Here is a 12,392-nt window from a genome sequence, read left to right as displayed (position 1 = left end):
GTATTCCTATTTTTAGGGTTTTGTTTTTTTTTTTTGAGGAATCCTCATACTGTTTTCCACAGTGGTTTCACCAATTTACATTTTCACCAATCGTACACAAGGGTTCCCTTCTCTCCACATCCCCAGGGACATCCACATTGGATATTCTTGCCTCCTTGGGTGTAGATTGACTAGATAAGCATGGGTTTATCCTGCGTTTTCTCTTCTGTTCTATTGCTCTATGTATCCGTTTCTTGGGCTTGTACCACACAGCTTTGATTACTGTAGCTTTGTGATATAGTTTGAAACCTGGAAGCATGATGCCTCCATCTTTGTTCTTCTTTCTCAAGATTGCTTTGGCTGTTTGGGGTCTTTCTTTGGTCCCATACAAATTTTAAGACTATTTTTTTCTAGTTCTGTGAAAAATACCCCTGGTATTTTGGTAGGAATTGCATTGAAGTTTTAGATCACTTTGCGTAGTATGAACATTTTAACAATATTTTTTCAATTATATCTTTCTACTTATTTGTGTCTTCAGTTTTTTTCATTTATGTCTTAGTTTTCAGAGTACAGGTCTATCGCCTTAAATTAATTCCTAGGTATTTAAAAAATGGAAATTATAAATAGGATTGTTTTCTCAATTTGTGTTTTCTTCTAGTTCATTATTAGTGTATAGGAACAAATTTCTATATATTGACTTTTTTTTAGCCTGAAAATTTACAAATTCATTTTTTCTAATATGTTTTCTGATTTCCAGTTTCTTTCTGCCTTTTATTAAAAAAGTAATTCCAGGGGCGCCTGGGTGGCTCAGTCAGTTGAGCATCCGACTTTGACTCAGGTCATGATCTCGCGGTTTGTGAGTTGGAGCCCCACGTCGGGCTCTGTGCTGACAGCTCAGAGCCTGGAGCCTGCTTCGGATTCCGTGTCTCCCTCTCCTTCTGCCCCTCCCCTGCTCATGCTCTGACTCTGTCTTTCAATAATAAATAAACGTTAAAAAATTTTTTTTAAAAAGTAATTCCAGTATAGTTAACATATTAGTTTCAATAGATTAGTACAATATAGTGATTCAACAATTTTATACGTGACTTAATGTTCATCATGATAAGTGTACCCCTACTCCACTTATTTCACCCATTCCCCCACCCACCTCCTCTCTGGTATCCATCTGCTTGTTCTCTACAGTTACCAGTTCATTATCTGGGTTTGTCTTTTCCCCCCTTGTTTGTTTCTTAAATTCCACATATGAGTGAGGTCATCTGGTATTTGTCTGTCTTTCTCTGACTTATTTTGCTTAGCATTAGGCTCTGTAGATACATCCATGTTGTTGCAAATGGTAAGACTTCTTTCTTATGGCTGAGTAATATTCCACTGTATATATGCCATGTCTTTATCCATTCATCTATTGATGGACACTTGGGCTATTTCTATTAAGTGGTTATTGTAAATAATGCTACTGTAAACATAGGGGTGTATATATCCTTTCAAATTAGTGGGTTTTTTGGATTCTTCGGGTAAATACCTAGGTAGTGTGATTACTGGATCATAGGGTAGTTCTATTTTTAATATTTTGAGGAATCTCCATACCGTGTTCCACAGTGGCTGTACCAGTCCATATTCACCAATAGGGCAAGAGAGTTCCTTTTTCTCCACATCCTTACCAACACTTGTTTTGTGTTAAGTTTAGCCATTCTGACAGGTGTGAGGTGATAGCGTATTATGGTGCTGATTTGCATTTCCCTGACGAGTGATGTTGAGCGTCTTTTCATGTGTCGGTTGGCCATCTGTATGTTGTCTTAGGAGAAATGTCTGTTCATGTCTTCCTACTTTTTTAATTGAATTATTTCTTTGGTGTTCAAATTCTCCATATATTTTAGACACTAACCCTTGTTGGGGATAGGTCATTTACAAGTGTCTTCTCCCATTCAGTAGGTTATCTTATAGTTTCATTGGTTGTTTCCTTCACTGTGCAGAACCTTTTTATTCTGATGGAAGTCCCAGCTGTTTATTTTTGCTTTTATTTCCCTTGCCTCAGAAGATCTGTTTAGAAAAATGTTATGGCTGACATCAGAGATCTTACCACCTGTGCTCTCTTCTAGGGTTTTAATGGTTTCAGGTCTCACATTTAGGTCTTGAGGCCATTGAGTTTATTTTTGTATATGGTGAAAGTGGTCTAGTTTCATTATTTTGCATATGGCTGTCCAGTTTCCCCAATACCATTTGTTACTAGACTGTCTTTTTCCCATTGCATATTCTTATCTCCTTCATCAAAGATTAAATAACTTTATAATCATGGATTTGTTTCTATGTTTTCTGTTCTGTTGGTCTATTTTTGTGCCAGTACCATACTGATTTGTTTACTATAGCTTTGTAGTATAACTTGAAAACTGGGATTGTGATACATTCAGCTTTTCCTTTTTCAAGATTGCTTTAGCTATTTGGGGTCTTCTGTGGTTACCTACACATTTTAGGATTGTTCTAGTTCTGTGAGAAATGCTGTAGATATTTTGATAGGGATTGCATTAAATGTTTAGATAGCTTTGGATACTATGGACATTTAAAAAATGTTCTTCCAATCCATGAACATGGACTATCTTTTCATTTGTATTATCTTCAATTTTTTTCGTTGGTGTTCAGAGTACAGGTCTTTTACCTCTTAGGAATAAATTTAACCAATTTTGTTTGGTACAATTGTCGACGGGATTGTTTTCTTTTTTGTCACCTCATTATGAGTATATAGAAATGCAATGTATTTCTGTATGCTGACTTTTGTATCCTGTGACTTTACTGAATTCATTTATCCATTCTAGTTTTTTGGTGGAGTCTTTAGGGGGTTTTCCAATATATAGATAGCATCATGTCATCTGCAAATAGAGTTTTAGTTCTTCCTTACCAGTCTGGATACCTTTTATTTCTTTATGCTGTCTGATTGCTGTGGCTAGGACTTCCAATACTGTGTTGAATAAAAGTGGTGAGAGTGGACTTCCTTGTCTTGTTTCTGACTTTTAGGGAAAAAGCTCTCAGTTTTCCCCATTGAGTGGGATCAGTGTATCCCAGGAATAAATCTTACTTGATCAGGGTGAATGATTTTTTTTTTTTTTTTAAGCATCCTTGGATTCTGTTTGCTAGTATTTTGAAGATTTTTGTGTCTGTTTTCATCAGTGCTACTGGCCTGTAGTTCACCTTGTTGTTTGTTTATCATTGTCTGGTTTTGGTGTCAGGGTAATGTTGACCTCTGAGGATGAATTTGGAAGTTTTCCTTCCTCTTCTAATTTTTGGAATAGTTTGAGAAGAATAGGTATTAACTATCCCTTAAATGCTTGGTAGATTCCCCTGTGAGGCCATCTGGGCCTGGAATTTTGTTTGTTGGGAATTGTTTGATCACTGATTCAATTTCCTTGCTCGTAATAGTCTGTTAAGTTTTCTATTTCTTCCTGATTCCGTTTTGGAAGGTTATGTTTCTAGGAATCGATCCATTTCTTCCAGGTAGTTCAATTTGTTGGCATATTATTTTCCATAATTTCTTATAATCATTTGTATTTTTGTGGTATTCTTTCACTTGTGATTTTATTTAGATCCTTTTCATTTATTTGGATAAGTCTAGCTAGAGATTTATCAATTTTGTTCTTTTCGAAGAACGAGATCCTGGTTTCAATCTGTTCTATTGGTTTTTTTGTTTGTTTTGGTTTGGTTTTGGTTTGTCTTTGTTTTATTTCTGCTCTGATCTTTACTATTTCCTTCCTTCTGCTGGTTCTTGGTGTTTTTATTTTCCCCTAGCTCTGTCATTTGTTTGAGACTCTTCTTGAGGTAGGCCTGTATTGCTAGAAACTTCCCTCTTAGAAGAGCTTTTGCTGCATCCCAAAGATTTTGGACCATTGTGTTCACTTTCCTTTGTCTTTTATTTCTTCTTTAATTTATTGACCCATTCATTGTTGAGTAGCACGTTATTTAACTTCCATGTATTCTCTTTCCAGATTTTTTTGTGGCTGATTTCTAGTTTCATAGTGTTGTGTTCAGAAAAGATGCATGGTATGATTTCAGTCTCTTTTGTATTTGTTGTTTTGTGGCCTAATATGTGATCTATTCTGGAGTATGTTCCATGTGTACTTGAAAAGAATGTGTATTCCGTTTTAGGACAGAATATTCTGAATATATATATCCGTTAAGTCCATCTAGTCCAGTGTGTCATTCAAAGCTACTCTTTCCTTGTTAATTTTCTGTTTTGATGATCTGTCCATTGATGTAAGTGGGGCATTAAGTCCCCTACTATTGCATTACTGTTGATTCTTTTATGTTTTCTATGGATTGTTTTATGTATTTGGGTGCTTCTATGTTGAATATATAAATATTTACAATTGTTATAAAGGAGACCATCCAACAAGGAGACAAGATTATAAGGTGTCTTTCTTTGTCTCTTGTTATAGTCTTTGTTTTAAAGTCTATCTTTTCCTATACAAGTATCGGCACCCTGGCTTTCTTTTCACATCCATTTGCATTATAAATGTTTCTCCATCCCCTCACTTTCAATCTGCAGGTGTCTTTAGGTCTGAAATGAGTCTCTTGTAGACCGCATATAGATGGGTCTTGTTGTTTTTGTTTTTGTCTTTTTTCCATTCTATCACCCTGTGCCTTTTCATTGGAGTGTGTTGTCCATTTACATTCGAAGTAATTGATAGGTATGTATTTATTGCCATTTTGTTACTTTATAGTGTTTTTTGTAGTTTTCCTGTGTTCCTTTCTTCTGTTCTCACAATTAGTTGGCTTTCTTTAGTGATACACTTAGGCTAAAATAAAGAGAAAGGAATCTATTTCTAGTTTTTGACTTGTGGTTTCCATTAGTTTTGTGTATAACATCTTTGTCATATAGTGGTCTATTTTAAGTTGATGGTTGTTCAATTTTGAACCCATTCTTTATTCCTCTTCTTGCAACCCATGTTTTAGTTATGAGTCCTACTTTACATCCTTTTATTTTATAAGTCCCTTGACTGATTTTTACAGATACACTTATCTTTACTGTTTTTCTGTTTCCTCCTTTTATTACTCCTAGTCTTTGCTTTCTATTCAGAGTCCCCTTTATCATTTCTTGTAGGGAAGATTTAGTGGTCATGAACTCCTTTAACTTTTGTCTGGGCAAACTCTTTATCTCTCTTTGTATTCTGAATGCTAGCCTTGCTGGGTAGAGTATTGTTGGCTGCAAATTTTATCCTTCAGCACTTTGAATATATCCTACCACTCTTTTCTGGCCTGCAAAATTTCTGCTGAAAGATCAGCTTATAGCCTTATGGGTTTTTTTTTTTTTTTTTAATATGTAACTTTTCACTTGTTGCTTTTAAAATTCTCTTGATCATTACTTTTTTTTTTTTTTTTTTTTTTTTTTTTTTTGCCATTTTGATTATTGTAGGTCTTGGTGTAAATCTCCTCGGGTTAATTTTCTTGGGAGCTCTCTGTGCCTCCTGGATCTGGATCTGTTTCCTGCCCCAGATTGGGGAAATTTTCAGCTATTGTTTCTTCAAATAGGTTTTCTGCCCCCTTTCCTCTCTTCTCCTTCTGGGATTCCTATAATATGAAGATGTTTGATGGAGTTGCTGAGTTCCCTCAATCTGTCTATTCTCATTTTGCATAACTTTCTCACCTGCTCTGCTTGACTACTCTCCATTGCTCTGTCCTCCAGCTCACTAATTCACTCCCCTCCTTTCTCTAGCCTGCTGTTTATTCCATCTAGTGTATTTTCAATTTCATTTATTGTGTTCATCTCTGATTGGTTCTTTATCTCTTTGTTAAGGGCCTCCCTGATGTCCTCCATTCTTAAGTGCATAGAGTATCTTTATGATGGCGACTTTAAATTCTCTATCAGGCATATTATTTATATTCATTTTGCTTATGTCTCTTGCTGTGGTTTTTCCTGTTCTTTCATTTGGAACATTCCTTGGTCCCCTCATTTTGTCCAATTCTGTGTCTGTTTCTCTGTGTTAGGAAAGTCCGCTATGTCTTCTGATCTTGAAAGTAATGGCCTTGTGAAGAAAAGGTCCTGTATTGCCTTGCAGTGCAGTGTCCCCTGTTTACCAGAACCTGATGCTTCAGGGATTGTCACTGTATGTGTTGTGTGTGGCCTGCTGTTGTGTCCTGTCTACTTTTTCCTTCGGTACAGTTATCTGCAGAGGCTCTCTTTGTCTGTTGTGGGCGGTGTTTGGTACCCTGCCAGGATGGGTCCTGCAGTTTTAACCAGGTGTGTGCCAAATTACTTATGAAATGAGACTAGCGGCTGCTGCTGGGACCTGAGTGGCCTGGGCAGATCCACAAAGTGTGCAAAGTGGGCAGGGTGTGCAATTTTAACAAGGTGTGCCTCCAGCTTCTGCCGGGCTCCCCACCACCACCACCAGGACCAAGGCCCCACAAAACATTTAGGTTGGGAGTCGTGGTGTTGGCAAGGTTTGTGCCAATCTTTTGTGGGAGGGGACCTGCAGCACTGGGACTGAGGCAAGCCTGGCAGGGGGCAGGGTGTGGTGTAAGCAAGTTAGGTAGTGAATGCTGGTGCTGTGCTGGTTCCTTCAGGTAGCTGTGTGTTTATTCTGGGGGGGGGGGGGGGGGGGGGGAGGAGGAAGATGGTGCCTTCCAGCTCCTTTATGCCTGGAGAGACCCTCATCAACCCCTGCCATTCCAGGACATGCTCCAAAATAAATAAACTACTCTTTCCCGTATTTCTCAGGAGTTTTTCAAACTGCTACTTCTATGCTATAACTCCATGGACTGTTTGTACTGTCTCTTTAAGGGTGGAGACTCAGCTTTCTAGGGCCTTCCAGGCTCTCCCAGAACAGAGTCCACTGGTTTTTATAACTCCAGGCTTTAAGTCCCACTGGTCGTAAGGCTCACAAAATTTATCCCCTTTGCTCCCAAAGCCAGTTGTTATGGGGACTTGTCTTCCTGGTGTGGGATCCCTAGCGCGACAGTATGTTTCTCTCTCCTCTCTACTTCTGGCCCCCGCCCCAATGTGGATGGCTGTGATCTGTTTTGTTTCCCACTGCCTCTTTGCCCTTCCCACCCTCTTCAGTAAGTCCTCTTCTATACCTTTTACTTATGGTGTTTGTTGTGCCAGTCTTTGGGTGGTTTTCTGGATTATCTATGCTGTTGAGTATGATCAAGTTGTACTGTGGGATGAGGTCGCCTTAGGGTTCTGTTACTCTGCCATCTTCTCCATGATGGAAATAGTCCATTTACATTTAACGTAATTTGAGAGGTATGTGTTGGCATTTTGTTCGTTGTTTTCAGGTTGTTTTGGTAGCTCTGTTTCTTCTGGCTTCTTTCCTTGTGGTTTGAAGGCTTTCTCTAGAGTTACCCATACATAAAAAAGAGAAAGGAACCCAAGTGTATCTGTTAGAGGTTTTTGATTTGTGGTTACCATTAGGTTTATGTCATCTTGTATGTATGGCAGTCTTTATTAAGTTGACAGTCACTTAAGTTTTTTTTTTTTTTAATTTTTTTTTTTAACGTTTATTTATTTTTGGGACAGAGAGAAACAGAGCATGAACGGGGGAGGGGCAGAGAGAGAGGGAGACACAGAATCGGAAACAGGCTCCAGGCTCTGAGCCATCAGCCCAGAGCCTGACGCGGGGCTCGAGCTCACGGACCGTGAGATCGTGACCTGGCTGAAGTCGGACGCTTAACTGACTGTGCCACCCAGGCGCCCCAACAGTCACTTAAGTTTGAATGCATTCTAAAAGCACTGAATTTTTACTCCCCCACCCCTGTTTTATGTACATGATGTCATATTTTCATCTTGCATACCCTTGACTGTTTTTTGAGATATGACAAACTTTATTACTTCTGTGTGTGAACTTCCATACTGGCTTTATAAGTGATGAATATACTACCTTAATAAAAGGTCTGTTTTTACCTGTGACTTTTTTCCTGTTGTAATTTGCTTTTAGTTCTAGCCTTTCTTTTCCACCCAAATAATTCCCTGTAATTCTTGTAAGGCTGGTTTAGGGGTGATGAACACATTTAGCTTTTGTTGGTCTAGGAAACCCCTTTTCTATTCTGAATGGTAACATTGCGAGGTAGAGTATTCTTGGTTATAAATTTTTTTTTTTTTTTTCCTATCATCACTTTGAATGTATCATCCCTTTCCCTGCTGGCCCGCAAAGTTTTTTGCTAAAAAAAAAAAAATAAGCTGATAGCCTCATGCGGTTTCCCTTGCATGTAGTTGTTTTCCTTTACTGCTTTCCGAATTCTTATTTTTGCTATTTTTAGTTATTATGTGTGTTGGTGTAGACCTCCTTGAGTTCATCTTGTTAGGAGTTCCCTGTGCTTCCTGGATCTGGATGTCGGTTTTCTTCCCCAGTTTAGGGAACTTTCCATGTATTTCTTCAAATAAGTTTTCTGCCCCTTTCTTCTCTCCTTCTGGGATCCCAATAATGTGACTGCTACTACGCTTGATGAGTTCCCTTACCTATTTTCATTTTTTTTTTTTTTTTTTTTTTTTACTTTTTGCTGTTCAGCTTGGCTCTTTTCCATGACCTTGTTTTCCAGATCCGTGAGCTGTTCTCTTGTCTCCTCTAACATGCTGCTGATTCCTTCGAGTGGTTTTTTTAAATCTTGTTTTGTTTTTCCAGTCACTGGATCCTTCATCTCTGTTTTATATTTTCTGTCTTTTGCTGACCTTCTCCCTGAGTTCATCCACTCTTCTCGCAAGTCCAGCGAGTATCTTTGTGACCATTGCTTAGAATTCTTTAGTGCTTATCTGTTTCTTCCAGCTCGTGTGTTGTGATTTTTTGTCCTGTTCTTTCATTTGGAATACTGACTCATTTCATCTATTTCTATGTGTTAGGGAAGACCGCTACATCTCCTCCTGACGAAAGTAGTTGCTTTGTGTAGAAGAGGTTCAGTGGTTCCCTGTAGGGCTGTGTCCCTCGGTCATCAGAACCAGACAATCCAGGGGTGTCTCCTAGACAACCCTACGAGTGATGGGCTGAGTTACTATTGTGTCTAGCTGTGTTTGCTTGTAGCCCGGTCAGCGGCAACGACCCATTTTGCCTACCGTGGGCACACTGGGCAGGGTTTGGTCCATGGCGTGATAAGGGGCCTGCGCAAGGCCGCTGGGCTCCTAGATCGGCAGAATCAGCAGTCAGGCTAGCTGTCGGCAATTAGCCTCTCTGTGTGGGTCTATCAGATGACTGGGCTTTCTCCCCATGTGGCTCACAGGGCTTTTATTGGTGGATGGGCTGGTAGTCAGACTAGGTATCTGCAATCAGCGTCCTTGCTGCAGCCACGGCTTTCTTTCTGCGTGACCAGCTGAACCGTTTAGCTGCTGGAAACGGGGGCGAACTGGTGTGCGAGATTATCTCCTCTTCTCCCCAGGGCAGTACACACTTTGGAGTGGTGCTGGTCCCCACCGGGGCTGCCGGCCTGGTGTCGGGGCAGGACCCACTTTGTAGGGATGGCTGCTGAGGCAGGCGGGTTGGATGGAGCAGGTCTGTAAGGGAGCTTTGGGGGTGGGGCATGGGGTGCTAGCAAGATTGAGAGGGTCGCTGCTGGCTCCCGTACGTGTCCAGCTGTGTAAGCTGGGAGTGGGGAGAGAAATGGTGCCCGCCGGCATTTTTATTCTTGGAGAAATTTCCTAAAGATACCTGCCCCTCTACCACACATTCTGAGATTAGTAAGTAAGTCTCTTCAACATATAGTCCCCTCCCCCCAGGTGCTTTTCACACTGTTGTGTCTCAGGCCAGGTTATTTATTATGCTGGCTCTTGGAGGGTGGGGCCTCTCTTTCCTGCGCTTTGAAGTTTTTTGTGACAAGATGCTTCCTAAATTTTTGTTTCCTGAAGTAAGCATTTTTTTTTTCAATATATGAAATTTATTGTCAAATTGGTTTCCATACAACACCCAGTGCTCATCCCAAAAGGTGCCCTCCTCAATACCCATCACCGACCCTCCCCTCCCTCCCACTCCCCATCAACCCTCAGTTTGTTCTCAGTTTTTAACAGTCTCTTATGCTCTGGCTCTCTCCCACTCTAACCTCTTTTTTTTTTTTTTTTTCCTTCCCCTCCTCCGTGGGTTTCTGTTAAGTTTCTCAGGATCCACAATAAGAGTGAAAACATATGGTATCTGTCTTTCTCTGTGTGGCTTATGTCACTTAGCATCACACTCTCCAGTTCCATCCACGTTGCTACAAAGGGCCATATTTCGTTCTTTCTCATTGCCACGTAGTATTCCATTGTGTATATAAACCACAATTTCTTTATCCATTCATCAGTTGATGGACATTTAGGCTCTTTCCATAATTTGGCTATTGTTGAAAGTGCTGCTATAAACATTGGGGTACAAGTGCCCCTATGCATCAGTACTCCTGTATCCCTTGGGTAAATTCCTAGCAGTGCTACTGCTGGGTCATAGGGTAGGTCTATTTTTAATTTTCTGAGGAACCTCTACACTGAGTAAGCACTTTTTTGAAAGTCCCTCTTCTGCTACCTGATGGCAGTGCCCCCTCCTTCTTTTTTGTAGCGCTGCATTTGTCAGTTTCTCTTTACTATTTAAAGGAAAAGATTGACATCTGGTATTTGCTAATTAACCTGGTACATAAAGGTCTTTAGGATCCCTGCTGTCCATCTGAAATCTCACGTTTGAAGCTGGCAGGCAAGTTGTTGGCTCAGCCATTAGCGAAATTTCTGGTTCCCAAAGATCATCTAGCAGTACCCATCTGGCTTTTTTTTTTTTTTTTAATTTTTGAGAGAGCACGTGCAAGAGCGGGCAAGTGCGTGAGCGAGCTGGGGAAGGGCAGAGAGAGACAGAGACAGAATCTATGACAGTTTCAGGCTCTCAGCTGTCAGCATAGAGCCTGACGCAGAGCTCGAACCCACAAACTGTGAGATCACCACCTGGGCCGAGCCAAAGTCGGACGCTCAACTGCTCAACCAACTGAGTCACCCAGACGCCCCTGGTTTTTGTTTTTGTTGTTTGTTTTTGGTTTTTGTTTTTGTTTTTGTTTTTGTTTTTTTTTGTTTTTGATGAAAGAGGAATCTCTTCTCTATTTTCTGGTTTGGGTTCCTATAGTTTCATGAGTTATATGGGGGTTGAGTATATTACCTGTGATAATACATACATCAAAATTGCACATTCGAACCTAGCAAAGTAATGCTATCACCTTACCATAAGTTTTTGTACTTATCAGAAGCTTGTAAACTACCACCATCATTTTATATCTTGATGTGCATAAATGAAATCGCAAATCTAGTTTAATAAGCATGAAGGATAACCACATACTCATTTTACTATGCACTGACATAAATAGCTGTTGAAATTTCTATGATTATGCTATTTCATAGAGGCCAACATTTTATTAAAAACCTTCTGTTGAATAAGACATTACAAATATCTATTTTTTAAAAATGCACAAACGTAAACAACAACAGAAAACTGTTGTTTTCTGTACAAGGAGCTTCCCCTTGTATATTTGTCCCTCAGTCTGGACCAAAAAAAGTAGCTTTGCTTGAGATAGGATAATCCCACACAGTCACACTTCGTGGATGCTGCTGTTTTGCTGAATGAGAGTCTATGCAATGCCGGTGCGTTTTGTCCAGGTTTTATTGCCCAGGCTGTTTTAATTCCTAACATGTTTACTGCCCTCACGGCTTTTCCAGTCTTTACCTCTTCCTGTCGTGTGGGAGTCTCCTTATTTGTCTTAGCGTCAGTTTGATTCTTTTAAAATTGTGATTTCAGGAAAAATTCAGATGCTGAGTTCCTTCATATTTACCTTAGGATTTCTGGTGACAGAAAAGACTGTGAGTCATTTGATTCAACAGGAGGTGAGTTGCGAGTAACAAATCAGTTGTTAACCGTTGCTCTAGAGACCTTAGAGAAGGTTGTGCCCAGCTCTCCATGTTTGTGTCTTCCCCGTGAATACTTTCTCCAACTCCAAACAGGCTCTGAAGACTTTGAACTCCATTTTGCATGCTGTGCCTCGGAAAGAGAGAAAACAACTCCCCTTGTTGGAAGGCCCATGTCGTCTTATGTAAGTGAGGCTGTACTTGATGATGGAATGACGGAAGGGCATTGTACAATTGTACAATCTCTGGATTGTACTACCTCAACCTTTGTTCTCCTTAGACTTGACGACTTTATTGCTTCTTTTCAGTAAATGCTTTGTGCACCTACCCTATATCAGGCACTATGCTAAGTAGTGAAGGAGGACTGGACTTTGCTAGGCTTTTCTTTTTTAGTAATATGTTTATCAGGTTTGTGAGCTGAAGTGCTTTCTTGGGCTATAGACCATTTTTTCCCCACTGTGAATGTGAATTAGTGACTCACGTGTTCAGGGTACAGACTCTGGAGCCAGACTGTGGGGCTTCAAATCCTGGTTTTGCCCCCTTTGTTTGCTCACCTGCAAAGTGGAGCCTTGACTGACAGTTTTTATACAGGTCGAAT

At 40.1% G+C, this 12,392-nt stretch overlaps 1 protein-coding gene across 1 annotated transcript in view; it reads left to right on the top strand.

The window, feature by feature from the left end:
• Positions 1–12,392, top strand: part of SYCP2L (synaptonemal complex protein 2 like) — a 101,293-nt gene that overhangs the window by 9,453 nt on the left and 79,448 nt on the right. The window contains exons 7-8 of the mRNA XM_032593331.1: positions 11,688–11,773; positions 11,891–11,979. Coding sequence (XP_032449222.1) covers positions 11,688–11,773; positions 11,891–11,979 — 175 coding nt within the window. The remainder of the gene's footprint in view (positions 1–11,687; positions 11,774–11,890; positions 11,980–12,392) is intronic.

This window comes from Lynx canadensis, chromosome B2 (assembly GCF_007474595.2).
Source record: "Lynx canadensis isolate LIC74 chromosome B2, mLynCan4.pri.v2, whole genome shotgun sequence".
In the NCBI taxonomy this organism is placed as follows: domain Eukaryota; kingdom Metazoa; phylum Chordata; class Mammalia; order Carnivora; family Felidae; genus Lynx; species Lynx canadensis.
The sequence above is the reverse complement of the archived record's forward strand: the minus strand, read 5'-3'. Positions and strand labels throughout refer to the sequence as shown.